This window comes from Hydra vulgaris, chromosome 05 (assembly GCF_038396675.1).
Source record: "Hydra vulgaris chromosome 05, alternate assembly HydraT2T_AEP".
Classification (NCBI taxonomy): domain Eukaryota; kingdom Metazoa; phylum Cnidaria; class Hydrozoa; order Anthoathecata; family Hydridae; genus Hydra; species Hydra vulgaris.
The window spans coordinates 1,261,335-1,279,619 of record NC_088924.1 but is presented as its reverse complement, the minus strand read 5'-3'; the positions used below and the strand labels follow the sequence as shown (position 1 = coordinate 1,279,619).

The 18,285-nt window shown below is 27.3% G+C and overlaps 1 protein-coding gene across 1 annotated transcript in view; it reads right to left on the bottom strand.

Annotated features, from left to right (window-relative positions):
• Positions 1–18,285, bottom strand: part of LOC136071788 (rho GTPase-activating protein 5-like) — a 73,185-nt gene that overhangs the window by 9,430 nt on the left and 45,470 nt on the right. The window contains exons 11-16 of the mRNA XM_065797070.1: positions 17,677–18,094; positions 17,373–17,536; positions 16,609–16,641; positions 6,884–7,115; positions 6,676–6,753; positions 4,781–4,912 (exon numbers count right to left, since the gene is read on the bottom strand). Coding sequence (XP_065653142.1) covers positions 4,781–4,912; positions 6,676–6,753; positions 6,884–7,115; positions 16,609–16,641; positions 17,373–17,536; positions 17,677–18,094 — 1,057 coding nt within the window. The remainder of the gene's footprint in view (positions 1–4,780; positions 4,913–6,675; positions 6,754–6,883; positions 7,116–16,608; positions 16,642–17,372; positions 17,537–17,676; positions 18,095–18,285) is intronic.

The following is an 18,285-nucleotide window of genomic DNA, read 5'->3' as shown; positions in this document are numbered from 1 at the left end:
AGATCCTATAAAAACCTCTCTCCTTTGGCAAGTAATGTCAAGGAGAATAACCATAATCTTGTAATGGATATTAAATTAATAAAGCTAAATCAGCTCAAATTTTTTGTCGCTTCTGACCTAAAGTCATAAACATACTTCTTGACATATCAGTAAAAAATTTTGCCAAGTTTTATTAATTTTTTATAAGTATCTATTAAAACATTAAATCTCAGAATAACAAAACAATTTATTATAGAGTCATGGTAGAAAACATGCTTGTTTTTACTGAACTGTGTGTGTGTGTATATATATATATATATATATATATATATATATATATATATATTTATATATATATATATATATATATATATATAAACTAAAAATGTTTTAGCTGCAAAAAGCTGTTTTGGCATGCTGCTAAAATCTATATGCATTAAAAATATCTAGCAGTTTATTGAATCTGCTAAATATTTAGAATACTATTGTAAAGATGTGACAAAACATTATCATGTGGATGGAAGTTCCGTATTATCAAATACCACCTTGTAGGTTTTCTTAAGAGAAATCAGAAACCTCATGAACTTTTTTCAGAACAAACATCCAAGGCAATACATAAAAATTGGAATGCTATGACATTGCAGAGACTAACAAAGACGGATTGACACAGATTGAAGCTTAAAAAAGTGACTTCCACCTACAGCTCTATGAGAATTTCAACTAATTAAATACATGCATTTTTAACTTGTTTATATAATATATAATGTATTATTATTATTACTATTAATATATATATATATATATATATATATATATATATATATATATATATATATATATATATATATATATATAAAATGTATAGAAAATAGTTTTTTTTTCAAATTAAACAATGAGATACAATTTTATATATATATATATATATATATACATACATAAATGTATATATATATATATATATATATAAAATTGTATCTCATTGTTTAATTTGAAAAAAAAACTATTTTCTATACATTTTATTTTGCTTTGAAACCTGTACATACAGAAACGTGTAATATACAGAACAGACCCCAAAAAAAAAATTCTAGAAGCATCATAGTCGAAAAGTTATCAAACCATTAAAGGTATTATTATATATCAACAGCATTTTGAAGGCAAAGACAATGGATGGTCACATGGGTTTCTATGATATTTAAAATAAGAGATAACACAATAAAAATGATATTGTTTTTTAAACACTATTTTATGGATTTCAGAAGATATCAATTTTATACTAAGAAGGAACTCTTACGATTTTGTTTTCAACACATTGCAGCTTGTACATATAAATATTATTACATCTGAAGAAAAACCTCATGTCTTTTGAAACTCAACCTAAAACCCTTAGAACCAAGCAGTGAAGAGTAATCATCAAACTCACAATCTTTAAATATAATGAAAGTTTATATAACTCATAAAGTCATAACTAAGATCACCTATCCATGCGATTTGTGGTAGAGTCTGAAGGTAATGTTGGTCTGATGGTAGTGTTAATGGTAACAATGGTTTGATGGTAGTTACCACAATTACCACAACTACTACCAACTCTAGTTGGTTGTAATAGTGGTTTAATGGTAGTGTTAGTGGTTGTAGGATGGTAATGTTGATGGTCATAGTGATCTGATGATAGTGTTAAAAGTAATGTAGCCTGATAGTTGTATTTTTGGTTTGTGATTTTATTGTTGGAAACTGGAAAATCAGTTATAAGTACAGTGTACAAAATAAAAAATGGCAGACTCATAGAAACAATGATCAAATGATTTTTTATTGCCAGTCAACTAATTTTTTTTTCCAGTGTGTTAATTTTTATTTCATAATAGATACTAAACTCTGTAAATAAATACTTTATGCTTTAAAAGTAGCACATTCGACATAATTTTAAACCAAACCATTATTACCTTAACAACAAAGATTTACGATAAATAACTAATGCTCCAATTAACAGTTTGAATTAAGATTAGTGTCAAATAGGTCTTATTCGCGAGGCATTTTATCAAAATAAAATAAGGTGTGTCAAATAGGTCTTATTAGAGAAGCATTTTATCAAATTAAATATGGTGGTTTTATCATCAAAGTAATTTTAGATATTTTATATGTTTGTACACTTGACTTTTAATTAACTTGTTTAAATTTCTATAATAATTTTTTTAATAATATAATGAAACTTTTATAAATTTATTAATTGAACATAAGAAAATTTCAATTTAAAAATACTTTAAATATTATATTTGTGCAATTTATTCCCCCCAAAAGCTTAAAATTTTTGCAATTTAATACCCCCTAAATGCCCTAAATCTTAAGAAAATGTTATTTTTAAATTTTATTGCAATGTTTGAGCAATTGTTAATTTTAAATAGCAATGAAGCTGAAGAAAACATGAAATTATAACAATGCAATGATGTTTACTTAGCAACTTAGCAATGATGATATAATTATAACATGCAATGATGTTTACTTAGCAACTTAGCAATGATGATATAATTATAACATGCAATGATGTTTACTTAGCAACTTAGCAATGATGATATAATTATAACATGCAATGATGTTTACTTAGCAACTTAGCAATGATGATATAATTATAACATGCAATGATGTTTACTTAGCAACTTAGCAATGATGATATAATTATAACATGCAATGATGTTTACTTAGCAACTTAGCAATGATGATATAATTATAACATGCAATGATGTTTACTTAGCAACTTAGCAATGATGATATAATTATAACATGCAATGATGTTTACTTAGCAACTTAGCAATGATGATATAATTATAACATGCAATGATGTTTACTTAGCAACTTAGCAATGATGATATAATTATAACATGCAATGATGTTTACTTAGCAACTTAGCAATGATGATATAATTATAACATGCAATGATGTTTACTTAGCAACTTAGCAATGATGATATAATTATAACATGCAATGATGTTTACTTAGCAACTTAGCAATGATGATATAATTATAACATGCAATGATGTTTACTTAGCAACTTAGCAATGATGATATAATTATAACATGCAATGATGTTTACTTAGCAACTTAGCAATGATGATATAATTATAACATGCAATGATGTTTACTTAGCAACTTAGCAATGATGATATAATTATAACATGCAATGATGTTTACTTAGCAACTTAGCAATGATGATATAATTATAACATGCAATGATGTTTACTTAGCAACTTAGCAATGATGATATAATTATAACATGTAATGATGTTTACTTAGCAACTTAGCAATGATGATATAATTATAACATGCAATGATGTTTACTTAGCAACTTAGCAATGATGATATAATTATAACATGCAATGATGTTTACTTAGCAACTTAGCAATGATGATATAATTATAACATGCAATGATGTTTACTTAGCAACTTAGCAATGATGATATAATTATAACATGTAATGATGTTTACTTAGCAACTTAGCAATGATGATATAATTATAACATGCAATGATGTTTACTTAGCAACTTAGCAATGATGATATAATTATAACATGCAATGATGTTTACTTAGCAACTTAGCAATGATGATATGAAGTTTAATAAAGTGCAGTAGTTTTTTTAGCATTCAAAAAATAAATTGAATTGATATAAAATATGTAAAAAATTAAATAAATTAGTGTTAAAAATGAAAGCACTGTTTGTTTCATTTTAGTCATCTCCATTTTGTATTTGATTTTCTTTTTGTTTGCTTGATAACAGATTCAATAGAAAAAAATGAGCTAATGATAATTATAATTTATTTTAAAAAATGTTCATTTATTGCAACAACTTCAAAAAAGGGGACAAAAATTTAACAGGTTGTTTGAAAAGATTTAATGAAATTTAATGACTTGTCATTCCAATAACTTTACAAATGATGGCAAAAATCTTGAAGATTATTTTTAATTAACAACAGAAAATAACTTCACAAATGGTGGTAAAAATCTTAAAAATTGTTTTTTAATTATTAACAGAAAACAACTTATGGCAAAAATTTAAGAGGTTTATTGAAAAAATTTAAGAAAAAAATTTAATGTAAAAATTGAATGAAAAAAAAAACAACAACAACAAAAAAAGCAGTTCAAATTCTGTTGTTAATTAAAATAAAAAAATAAAAATTTTAACCAAGTAAAAGCAACAATTGATTTTACTGTGAAGTGAAACTAAATATAAACGATTGAAAAAAAAAAAGATATAGCTTACGCCATATGTAATATGTTAAACCAACAAAGTGAATTAAAAGAAGCTTATCGTAATTTTTATTGTTTGCGATATGCAGTATCATAAACAATAAAAATATTTTAGATTTTCAAAGTATTTCAGTCTAAAGTATTTTTAATGTTTTAAAAAATATTGAAATTGTTTGTAAAAACTGTTTATTGAAAACCCTTTTTTTTAACCTATCCTTGACTGGTAAGAACAGATTTTTAACCTATCTTGACCTGTAGGAACAGATTTTTAACCTATCCTTGATTGGTAAGAACAGATTTTGGGAGATCAAAAGTCGATTTTTGAGACTCAAGTTAAGTTGACAAGTTTATAAAAAAAAAAAAAATTTTTAAAAATCTTTTAACAATCTACATTTCTAAATATAAAATCCTTAACTTTTTGAGAATACGTTGTTACAAATGGAAACACTATAACTTCAGTTTTCAGTCAATTAAATTAAAGTATTATTTACCAACTTACTTTAATACATTAGATGAAAAAATATATAGCAATATAGAAAGAGCAAATAAAACATTGAAATAAATTACTCATAATTTCGTGAATCTTGCTCGATATTTCATATGGAATCAATGGTTCTGGGAGCAATTTAAAAAAATTTTTTAATGCTCCCGTAACAGCATGTACTGATACACCAAGTTCCTGGAGGTTTAAATTGATATCTAAAATATAAGAAAATTTTTTTTTTACAAAAACATAAATTACTATTCATTGGTTAATAAACAAAAATTTATATCTATAATAAATATAAAATATATATTATATATGCATATATGTAATATATATTTTATATTTATATTTACTATATATATAAGGGTTGTAACCATATATGGTTACAACCCTCTTCCAACTCTATAACTCCTAAACTTGAACCTTGACAAACGCATGGAGAAACAAGTTGAGTGCAGTACTACCAGGGACGAGGTGGGGATTGAACTTGGAACTTCTCGCTTATGAGGTGAGCGCTCTACCACTACACCACTACCGCATTACATATAATATATATGTATCAAAGATCAAATTAAGTGATCGCGAATTATGATACCTGGAAATATTTTTGGTCCTTAAATTCTCAGTATAAAAAACTATGAACACTGTTTTAATAATAATAAAATAAATTTTACAATATATTTATTTATACTAATTGAAATAATGTTTCCCTATTTTTAAATTAAACAATCTGCAACAACTTGGTCTTCAAATCCATCTAGTTGCACAGACACTTAATGGATATCAATTTGACCTAATGAAACAGTTATAGTCATCTCTTCTATTCAGAGAGATGACAATAATGTGATACAATAATTGGTATGTTTCTTTAAGAATACTTTTTAAATTTCATGATGAACAATTTCCAGAACCGAATATAAAAGCTCTAGGTATTACATGCAAACTACAACTTTTATGATAACTAAAGAAATTAGTTGTATTGGGCACATCCATAGATACTTTTGTAGTAAGCCCATAGATACCTGGATCATTTCTTTATATAAATGTTTAAGTGCTGGCACTGCAGACCAAGACAAATTATTTCAAAAAACTTTAGAATCTAACAATAATATCCATTTGATAATTTTGAGTAACTTTGTCCAGACATTGAGATAACATAATATGGAGAACTTTTGGAATTATGATATTATGGATTTATCACCCATAATTATTCATATATGCAATTTTTTTTCTTTTTAATATTAATCCTCTTGCAACTTTACTGTCTAGGAAACATACTAGTAAATAATTTCTTATGTTAGCAGATGCATTGATTGGCAAATTATATATAACACTTGCTAGTATTAATTTAATTTGGTATCTTGTTTTTTCAATAAAAGCAAGAAGTTCAGAAATTTTTTGACCTACAGTCAGCAATAGCATTGATGTAATTTTTTCACAGCAGGTTTGAAAACATAACTTCTAGATTTAGCGAAAATAATTATTCAGTGTTTTATGCCTTTATTATGATTGTAAATTGCCAATTTGACGAGTTTTACCATTTACCACACATTGTCACCAGTCTTGACATTGACTTATTTATTTATTCACATTATCTTGTTAATTTAATGCCGCATTTATTGTTACCAGTCTTCACATTGTCTTGTTTATTTAATGTCGTATTTATTGTTACCGGTCTTCACATTGTCTTTTTTATATAATGTCGTATTTATTGTTACCAGTTTTGAAATGTCATTCTATATATTCTGTGTGAGTAAGCAAATCATTTGAAAGAAACCTTTAATCTATTTTAACTATTAATACAATTAAAAATTTTTTTTTTTTGATAATAACTGATTTTTATTCTACGTCCACCCTTTACATATATAAAGTAGTTAAACATTATTTATTTAAATATTTTTATACATAGTTGAGTTTATAAAACACAAGTGTTTACTGCAGTAAAAATTCCAAAAAATACAAAAAAAACCATTACTTTGTTCAAATTTTGTTTGAACTGCTTCAATATCATGTTTGTTACCACTGATTCTGTACAAACCTTCACTTTGCATACCTGCATAAAAGTAGAAACAATAATTAAACTCCCAACCTAATAAAAAATTAACTTAAAGAAAAATCCATTTCAATAGAAACAACAACAATAACAACAACAAAACATTTTAATTCACTTTTTGAACCATTACCTGTACTTTCTATATACTTGAGGACACTGGTAAAAAAAATTGGGCACAAACTATCTGGTGGGATTATATCTTTTAAAGGTTTTCCGAAGTAAGTACTGGACTTTAGCATCTGCTTAGTCTCCCAATCACGAGCCAAATTGGCAGGCGTAGGACCTTTAGGTTTAGGTTTTGATGGGCCCAAAAAGCGTATAGAATTTCTCTTTTTTTTTGGCTTAGTGGGCAAACCATCATGCTATAAATGAAATAAAAGCATAATTCAAAAAATATATAACTATACAGGCTTCAGCAGGAATGGTGGGCTATAGACTGCATCCGCCTCCACACCCGTGCAAATCAGTTTACACGGGCAAAATAAAGCCTATGCAAAATATTAATTTTTGGTAAAAATAAAGTTAAATTTTTAATGTTTTTATTTAGTTACTCTTTTAAAAACTTCTCAAATGATTTTGTTAAACTGCTTGTTTTATTAGTTAAAAACAAAACTATTTCATTCAGGTTGCTGAAAAAATTATGAAAATAATAATTTTTTAATATTCTGATGTAAAAACAAAAAATTTAAATCGAACAAGTTATTTCAAACAACTATAACTGTTCCATATTTTGTATTATGTTAAAAGATAAATAATTAGTATGTTAAAAAGCAGGCAAAATATGCATGTGTTGCAATAGAATTCAACATAATAGTCCAGGTTTTCAGTATTCTTTGAAAATTTGGTAACTTATACAACAAGAACTGTTAGAAAATAAAGACAATTTCTTTTTTGTATAATCACACATTTTGCTTAATTGATAAACTAGTTTGTCATACTTTAAAGTAGTGCATTTTCCCTGCATACTTCCACGTTAACTTCCTGGGTTTTTTTGAAAAAGGTGGCAGTTTATTTAATAAGCTCTTATATAACTCGTTATAAAAAATTGAATATCTCATTTATAATCAACAGACTGCTAATCGACTTTTATAGTAGAAATTGAGTGCCTGATATAAAGTTATCAAGTTATTCAGGTTATCAAGTTATTCAAATTTTCAAGTTAAAAAACAAAGTTTCAATAAAGAAAATGGTATCTTCCGGTAACACAGCTACACTAGCAACATATCTGAGTTGGGGTAAAGATGAAGTTTGTGGAAAGAAAATAATCATGGAAAATGGAACAAAATTTGTTGTAAAGCTACAGTGTAAGATCTGTATTCAGTATAAAAAAGAATTGCTTCGAGAGCTAAATATTCGCGATTGATATATGGAGCCACACTTTAAAAAGTCAACGGACCAAGTACCCAAATTTATGCAAAATAGCAAGTTTAATCATATGCTTATCTGGGTCAAACTCATCAGTGGAACGAGCCTTTAGTCTTCTAACAATACTCATGTCAGATCAAAGACTCTGAATCAACCACAAAACACTTAATACTATCTTGGTCTTTAAAATCAATGATCAAATTTTTAGTGATAATGATAGGAAAAATGTAACCGAACGAGTAACTAATATATTTTTATAAAAATGGCAAACAACTATTTTCGATCCAATAATTCAACCTGCTACAATAGTAAATGACAAAAAGAACGATATTACCATAGTTTAAGCAGTGAAAATAAATGGGAAAACCTGAATTGAGTGAAAGTGAAGAATCTGCGTTTGATTTTGAAATTGAAGATATTTTGGGGTAATTTACTTAAAATAAATATTTATAAATAATTTATAACTATATATATTCCTTTTGTATGATAAAAATAATACTATATGATTTCTTCGAATTTTATTTTTATTTTTATATTTGCACTATATTTAATACATTTAAATATATTTTACAGCAATAAACCTGATATATAAAATAATACTGCATTTAATACCGTTCTTGTAAAAAAGATTACTTTTTTTTAAATTCATATAACGCTTTTTTTTATACACGGCTATATTATATAAGAAGAATATATTTAAGAAGTATATAAACCAGAATCTTAAAAAATATATTTGTACTAAGTATCTTAGAAATTAAAAAATAGATTACCTCAAACTTTAACTTCCATATCACATCAACATAACATATACTTTCTCATAATTTCCAAAAAGAATATAAAATTAATTACGAGTTCATAAGAGTATCAGTAAATTGAGCGGAAACAGTATAAATAATTAAATTTAGTCTTAACAATTATAATCTTATTAGGCTCAAAAAATCTAACTGGAAAAACAAATGAAACAGATGGAACTTTAATTACAAAGATATATTTTCAATAATTATTTTAAAAAACTTGCAAATAGAATTCTGTAAAATATTAAATTTAGTTTATAGACTTCTTAAAAAAAAAAAAAATTTGTTATATTTAAGGAAGTCTTATTTATATGATAATTTAGTTACTTGATCTTAACAACTGAAAAAAACATCCTGTTTTGTTTTTATATAAAAACTGATTAAATGTGATATTGATGTGCATTTGTTTTTAAAATTTTGACAACTATATTTTGTAAAAGTTTATAACAACTAGTTTATAAAAAGTTCAGTTATAGAACAACATTTATTGGTAAAATTTTGTTTAAATTTAAAAAAATTAACAATTTGATGTATATATAGATCAGTGGTCGGCACCATATTTCCAAAGGGGCCCACTTGCAAAATTCTTGTTTTAGTTGCGGCCCACAGCAATAAATAAAATATATATAAAATAGGTTATATTACCTATATAACAGAATATAGTATAGAATTAGATTATAGAACTAATAATTGTATCAATACAAAATACATGCTTAAGAAAAAAAACACATAAAACACAATTTGGTGAGTATTTTGTTGTTGCAGCTAGCACTAGGTCATTTAAATGAGTGTCAGTCAGTCTTGTTCTGTAAACATTTTTTATTTTTTTCATGGCTGAGAATGTTTGTTCGCATTGGTAACTAGTGCCATACATACAGATAAGTCTATTTGCATGTTTTTTAAGAACTGGAAAACGTTCCTTCATGAGAGCATACCAGAAAATAATTAAATTTTCACCAAAAGTGCCATCTTTGGTGCCTTTCTTCTCAACTCATCGTCACATTGAAAGTTAATTAGTTCATCCTATGCTTTTAAAATATCAGCTTGTTCAAAGTCCTTTAGAATACTAATATCATTCATATCAAAGTCAAATGGATAACACAAAAAAATCCGTATGCTTTTTTAAGTCTTCAAATTCATTAAATATGTTTTCAAATTGATCATACAGAGCAGTCACTATTAATGAAAATGACGATAACATTTCCCTTGATGGTTGACATCCATTTAAAGTAGGAAAATGAGTACAACTACCAGATGCAAATTGAGTTTTGTACAAATTAAGTTTTGTCTTCATCACAGTGATGTGGTTGATCAAATCACAAACCAGCACACGGCAGCCTTGTAATCTCTTATTCAGAACATTGAATTGTGCTGTGATGTCGCAAAGGAAAGCCAGTTTACACTTAAACTCTTCAATAGACATTGTAATGAATGAAAATTTTTGAGTTACCATGAACTGCAGTACACTTGGCAAACACTCCCAAAATCTGTTAAGAATATTTCCTCTTGATAGCCACCTAACCTGCAAAAAATAGACAAACATTTATTTTTGATTGTAATGGTAAATTATTTATTTTTTGTCTATATACCTCTGAATGAAGAAGATCGCCATGTTCATCTTCATTTTGTTCCATTAGCGCACGAAATTGACGCCGTTTGAGTGCATTGGAATGTATAGGATTGATTGTTTTTACTACAGCTGTCATTACATCATCAATTGTCGCAACTTTAGAGCACAGTGCTTCCTGGTGTATCACACAGTGATATGACATAAATTTGTTAGGAAACTCACCACTATTTCTCAGCAAAGTAACAACTCGAATTCTTCCAATCATAGCAGGAGCGCCATCTGTGACAACAGAAGATATTTTTTGAAGAGGCACTTTCCTATTTTTTAATATTTTGAACAATTTGTCATAAATGTCTTGTCCAGTTGTAGTTGTTTCCAGTGGTTCAATTCCAAGCAGTTCTTCAAATAAACAACAATTCGTAGTGATAAAACGTGCATTAACACAGAGTTGTGCTTTACCGACAAGGTCAGTAGACTCATCGAGAGCGATACTCACAAATTCAGCTTCTGACAGATTGTTTGACAATTGTTCATAAACATTAACAACCATTTTCTCAATTTTTTGAGTAACTGTACGCGCGGACAAGTGCATACTTTGAAATTTGTCATAAATTTTTTTATTATTTGGGAAAAGAAATTTTGATGCTTCAATCATGCATTCTTTGATTATTTCACCATCAGTAAATGGTATCAGGTTTTTTGCTAATATCCATGACACCATATTAGAGGCACGAGTTTCACAATCAACACAAATTTTTCTGTTTTTCTAAACAGCTTTTCAATCAGCCGTATTTTATTTTTCTGGTTGTTGAATCAAGAGGATATTTAGTATTGTACAATTCATGTTTTGATACGAAATGACGTTCAGTTCACTAACAGTCTCATTAGATATTAAACATAGAGCATTGTTACTTGGTCCCTCAGTGAAGAAATAAATCAGCTCCGATTTTTCATTCCACTGACGTGCATATTTACGCTTCGCTTCATGTTTACCTGGCATATCTTTGCAAGTTAATGTGTGTATTTATCAGAATTGCAACTTCTGAGTAAAGCATCCAAACTCGATAACCGGTTACTCGATAACTGGTTATACTCGAGTAATTTTTGGTTATTCAATTTCCAAATATTGCGTCGTAAAAAACCGGTTATTTAAAACATTAAAGATTTGCCGACTATTTCTTTTATAATACTTATTTCGTAAAAAATCTAAACAATGTAGTATTTTTATTCAAGAAAAGTACGAAAAACATTCTAAAGACGATAACTTTTACCACTGATATATTTGATATGAAATAGTTTTTACAGCGCTAAATTAATTAAATTGTTGTTTGAGTTACTTCATCTGAACAAATTCGAATGTTCTAATTATTTTTGACGTGCTTTTCGAATGTGTTTATTTTTGTAGAGTAATTTTTTAGCATGATTTAACTTTTAAGTATAAGGACCTTATTTGAAGTCTTAAAGTGCTACAGTGTTAGAGTGCATTAAAATTATTTTTTTACAATGTCTAAAATGACAAGATCTGGTGTTAGGGAGTATTTTACAAGGAGGCTTTATAATTTTTACAGCCTGGAAAACAACTAAAAGGCCCACAACTACACTACTTTGTATATTATGCAGTTAGGTGGCTTGGGACCCACAAATTATGTAGCAAAGGCCCACAATTGGGCCACGGCTTACAATTTGCCGACCTCTGATATAGATTGTATATATATAGATATATCTATAAAGAAAATTGACAATATCTATCAGTGTAAAAAATTAAACAACAGAGGGATTCTGAAAAGGTTTGAATTATTTCTATATTAAATTTTTTTTTACTAAAAATTAAATATGAAAGAAGAACTCTCTTTTTTTTAGGAAATACATTCATACTAAGTAATTTATTATAAGATGTGTTCTATTGGCTTAATGACATCAGATGCATGCAATGGCCAACAAGATGTTGTTGAAACTTTAAGCAATGAAGAAATAACTATAGAAATAAATATAAAGAAAAAACTATATCATTACGCTATAACATTAAACTATCAAACTTAACAATATTATGTGAAAGACATACTACAAAATATTTGAAAATGTATCCTATATGACAGAAAGCCTGCTGTGATCCATTCAATAAACATAAAGAAAATCACAAGTAAGTAAAAGTGGAATTTAAATATTTTAATGTATATATTTTTTTAATTTGTATTTTCCAAAACATAAACAATGTTTTAAACAATTGTGCAGATAAGCTTTATACAATTACTTTTAGAAAATCTCAGAGTAGTTATGATAAATGAGTCACAAGTCATGATGAGAAGTAGTTTAAATAATGTTCCTGGGAAGAAACTTTCCAAACCTTGTAAGCAAAAAATTGCCAGAAAAGCAGACTTTGGTCAGGGTGAACAGATCCTCATTTTGTTCACCCTGACTTTGCTTCTCTTCTTAAAGAAGAGAAACAAAGTCAGGGTGAACAAGATGAGGATTTTCTAATATCATCATTCAAATCAAAAAGACAGGAAATCAATGAAGAACTCAAAAATTTTCTCCTATAAAATCTCATTCAAAGTCATCAAAACATATACTCTCAGAAGGAAAGCCAAAAGTTGCACACATCAATGAAATGGTAAGTAACATTACTAGAAAAACTGAAAGTCAATTCAATGTTCCCTCAAAACTGTGTTATAAAACAAATAACATGAAAAAGAAAACTTTGATGAAATTATGAGCTTGATAAAAGAAAGAATTCTATGTTCTGACAAAAGGTTCAACTTCTAACACTGGCACTCCCAAGTGGGTCAATATTGGAAATACAAAATAACTTTGCAGTTAAAGAATACCAAGCAAAAATGGTTAGATAAATTTTTAATAAAAAAGGATTGTTAGCTATCTCTTCATTGTATAAAGGTAAAGTCTTACACAAAGAAATAGAAGATTCTGTTAAATTTTTTTATGACTCAAGTGATTTATGTAGAACTATGCCTGGAAAAAAAGATTATGTTAGCATTCAAAAGAACATCCATAAACAAAAAAATCTACTTTTGTGTAATTTAAAGGAACTAAACGTATTATACAAGACCAAAGTGGTGCATTTTGGCCGGTGCAAGTGGTACACATTCTGTTTGTGTTTGTTCTTATCGCCAAAATGCCGTATTGCTAGTAGATGCCTTAAATATTGGACTAAAGTATAAGGATTTGCTTTCGAAAACCGTTTGCTCAGTGGAAAACAAAGAATGTATGCTTGCAAAGTGTGATACTTGTCCTGGTAAAGAACCCCTCACCAAATATTTGTATGAGATTTTTGGAGAATACAAAGATGATTTTGAGATACACTACAAGCAATGGCAAACTACTGATTGTGCAGCACTATTGAGTTTAACAGCAAATGTTCCAACGTTTGTTAAACTATTAGTATCTTGCTTTGAAAAGCTACAAGCTCATTCTTTCATTACTCACTCTCAATCACAGTACCTTAACCAACTAAAATAAAATATGGATCAATCGAACATTATCATTATTGGCAACTTTGCTGAAAACTATGCTTTTGTAGTCCAAGATGAAATAAAAAACTATCATTGGAACACCCAACAATGTTCTTTACATCCATTAGTAATATACCATAAAGATGATAAACATGTACTAAAACATATTTCTTACTGTTTTATATCAGACGACATTATGCATGATGTAACTTATGTGTACAAAATATTCCAACTAATCATACTAATATTAAAAATTTTCTAATCTGTCCAAATTACATTCATTCACTGACGATTGCGCAGGACAGTACAAAAATTGTAAAAGCTTTTACAATCTATGCTAACTAGAAAGCAAATTTGCCCTTAAAGTTGAATGGAACTTTTTTGCCACATCCCACGGAAAGTCACCATGTGATGGGATAGGCAGTACTGTAAAAAGGTTAACAGAACAAGAATGTTTAAAACGACCATACAGAAACAAAACTCTCACATCAGAAGCTATGTATGAATTTTGTATTGAGAAAATCAAGATTGTTAACTTCATTTACATAAAAGAACTGGACTTATTATTGCAACGTGAAGAGTAAAAAGAAAGGTACACTGGAGTAACAACTCTACCTGGTACTCGTAGCTTTCATTAATTTATACATCTTGGAGATAACAGGGTTGGGGCAAAGAGGTGTAGTACGGACACAAATTATACAATAATCCCCAATCTTAAAAAGAAACAAGATATATATTTAAACTTGATACTGTCACTTTAGGAGGTTGTGTAGCTGTAGTCTATGATGATAAGTGGTCGATTGGCATTGTAACTGAAACCAACCTAGAAGAAGTTGATAATAAAGTTAAGTTTCTTCACCCAAAAGGTCCATCAATCTGTTTTAACTGTTCTGAAAGAGATGACTACTGTTTTATTCTTAACACCAATACTATCTGTTCCACAAGCTTGCTCTAGTTCCGGTAGAAACTAGTGTTTGAAAATGCTGAAATAGAAGAAGTACACAAACACAGACACAATAACATCTTCGATACCATTACAAAACCTTGTATATTTAACTTTTTAAATTATGATTAACTTATTTTTATTTTATTTATGAATTACTTTTTCAAGAAATTCCCCAAAATAAAAAAATACATCTTTGAAATTAAAGTTCCATGTTTCAGTTGTTTTTCCAGTTAGATTTTTTGTGCATAGTAAGATTATAAGCAGCTGAAAATATAAACAGCAAAAAAAAAAAAAAAAATTTGATGGGGGTGTTTTGAGATATTGGGCCCCAAAGTTGGTTTAGAGAAACTAGTTGTTTTATTAACTTTTAAGCATGTTCCTTTAATATTTCAGCATTTTAAGTACATTTATTAAATTCAGCATAAAAAAAAACATTATATATGTTTATTTTTATATTTTTGCCATTTAATTTTTTTAAGAAAAATGTTTTTTCAGAATGTTGTGAAAACCGGGTCATTTTGGGAAACCAGGTCAATATTAAAATTCCAGTATCTTGTCAACCACTCAACATTTTTAGCTGAAACTTTGCATGCAATGTTCTTTTATAATTAAAGAATAATATGTCAAAATATAACACAAAAAGAAGACACATGGTTCAATGGACTGGGTGATTTGATGTGGAATTACCCGTTATTACTCAAACAAATCTTGCAAAATTGTTACGTTCATTGTAAAATTTTAAAAGCAAACGCCAAGATGCTTGAATAAAGAAAGGTGATGGTTGCGGAGCTTGTTTTTCTGCCATTTTTTGCATTGTTTGCAAATTATTGGTTTGACTATATCTGGAATAAACTCAACAAAAATTCAATTATACAACTGATAAAACTAAAGAATAAAGTCTGAATAAAAAATCGAGAAACAAAACCAAAACAAAAACATAATAACAAAAACTCACTAAGTAGAGTGCACACTAATAACTCTGAGAGAAAGATAAAAACTGCAGTGTAAAAACTTCAATAAACTATTATCTCAACTTTACAAGAATCCAACTATTCAAAGTTTAATTACCAAAGTCTTTTGAAATGATTTGTCACTCTCCCACTTGTTAATAAAGCGATTGTAGAAATTTTTATATACAATGACATTTTTATTCACAAAGAAGAAATGATTGAACTTTTATAACAATATAATTAAGATGATTCGTTTTTATAAAACAACAATGTGATGTATAACAGTTTTTTATATTGTTGTTTTATTAGAATGATTGATTATATGTTAACATTTGAATATTGTTTTTTATTTATTATTAAATTTATTACTAAATTATTAAATAAAAATTAATTTTTTTTTTTTAAATTCACCTTTCCAAGGCCCAGAAAGCCACTATACCTGGCATGAAGAATCAACAAAATAAAATTTCATCAAAACATAATAATTTTAATTTTTCAAAAAAGCCTGTGCAAGACATTTTGGGTTAGAGGCCCACATAGCCCGCTAAAACGGGTTTAGACAGGCTATTTATAGCTTGTGCACTCATTTACTCCTGCCGAAACCTGACTATATATAAAAAAAGATATGAGATATTACACAATTAAAAAAACTTATTTATAATAAATTTATAATACACATATTATGAATTTAAAAAAATCAATAAAACATTGATTTCTTTTTTTTTAAATTAAATATATATTTAAAAAAAAAGTAAGTACTTACATTTCTGTGAAGGTCTAACCCTTCAATAGTTGACTAAAGAAAAAATAAAGCCCTCTAAGTAACTTATCAGTAAAAAAAGTTGAAATATGATTATGTTTTAAAAATGAAAAGGTTTAAACCATAATCGAATTATGGTTTAAAACTGAAAAAGTTTACAGCTAAAATTAAAGGTTTTTTTTTAATGGAGAAAAAAAATGTTATCTCAAAAGGTTAGGAATAATCAGAAGATTATATAGATTTGAATTAAGTTTTTTCTAAGCTTTCAATATACCTTAAAATATGACAAGCTAACCAGTTTCAATATTCCTTCAAATATGACAATGTTTTCTTGATCTTGAAATAATTTGCAACTATTAATTTTATCAGCAAGTTATTTAATAACAAATTCTTCTCGTTCTTTGAATATTTAAAAAATGAGTTCTCTTTTTAAAGTACTTTTTTAACATTTAATATTTACAAAACATTCAAAAGTTTTCCCATCAAGCATTTTCCTAGGGCTCAGTTAAATTTAAATCAGATAGAAAATTACTTATTTAAGATGACTCTTTAAAATCAACTCAGGTTTCCCAAAGTCATCATAATATTGTACAAATGTAAATGTAGACTGGAGGTTTGCAAAAAAAGATTTTCAAAGTTAATTCCTCCTTCCTTCCTTTTTTATAACTTTGTACCTACCTTCCTTACATACCTTTTTTTAGAAATTTTTCATTAACTTATAATCAAGATAATCAATGAAGAGTAATAAAGAAAAGTACTTAACTTACTTTAGATGATTTAACAGCAGTTTTACTCTTTTTGCGGTTTAATGTTTGTGTCTCTGTTTTCACTTGATCAGTGGATGTAGTCAGGTGTGTATTTTCCTGTACAAAGTTGTACTTTTGCTTTATGTTCTTGTTTTTTTGATGATCTAGTGTTCGCATCATGTTTGCTACAAAATAAAAATAATTATAAAATTTGTAAAAAGCAATTATTTGTTTTAAATTATAAATAAAAAAATAATTAAATTTTTATATATAAAATTTGATATTCTAAAGAATATGGCTTATGAATTAAAAAAAAAATACATACAGTGCTTTGTTACAGGACTGTCAGGTGGAAGTGTATTTGATCGATCACGAACATTATCATTATCTTGGACAACAATTACTGGATTAGTATGTTCAGAATTAGAATGACCAATATTATGCTTTTTACGTTTAAAGTTTTTCGGTTTCTTCATAGGTTTTGCTGGTGTGCTGTGGTTATGTTTTTTTTCTTCATCTGAGTTTGTTGGTGATGGATTAGGAGTAACTTTTATAATAAATGATTTAAAAATGCTTTTATTCTTATGATCATGTGTAGATGCAAAAAGATTACCATCAGACATATTCTTTTTATTATAACTAAATTTTGGCTTTGTGCTTGGAACAGGGTTTTGTTGTGTTGACATTAGTTCTGGGTGTTTTTCTAATGCATTTCGCAATTTGATATCTTCAGGCTCATCATTCTAAAGTAAATATAAATTTTTTATACATACAAAAAAAAATTTTCTACATTAAAAATTGAAAGAAATTAACCATTTATAAACATCAAAAAATGTCTTTTATTATATGATAAACACCTGATACCTAAGTTTATAATTTTCTTGCAGAAAAATTAGAATAAACTTGCATGTAAAAAGGAAAAAAACTTTTTTTT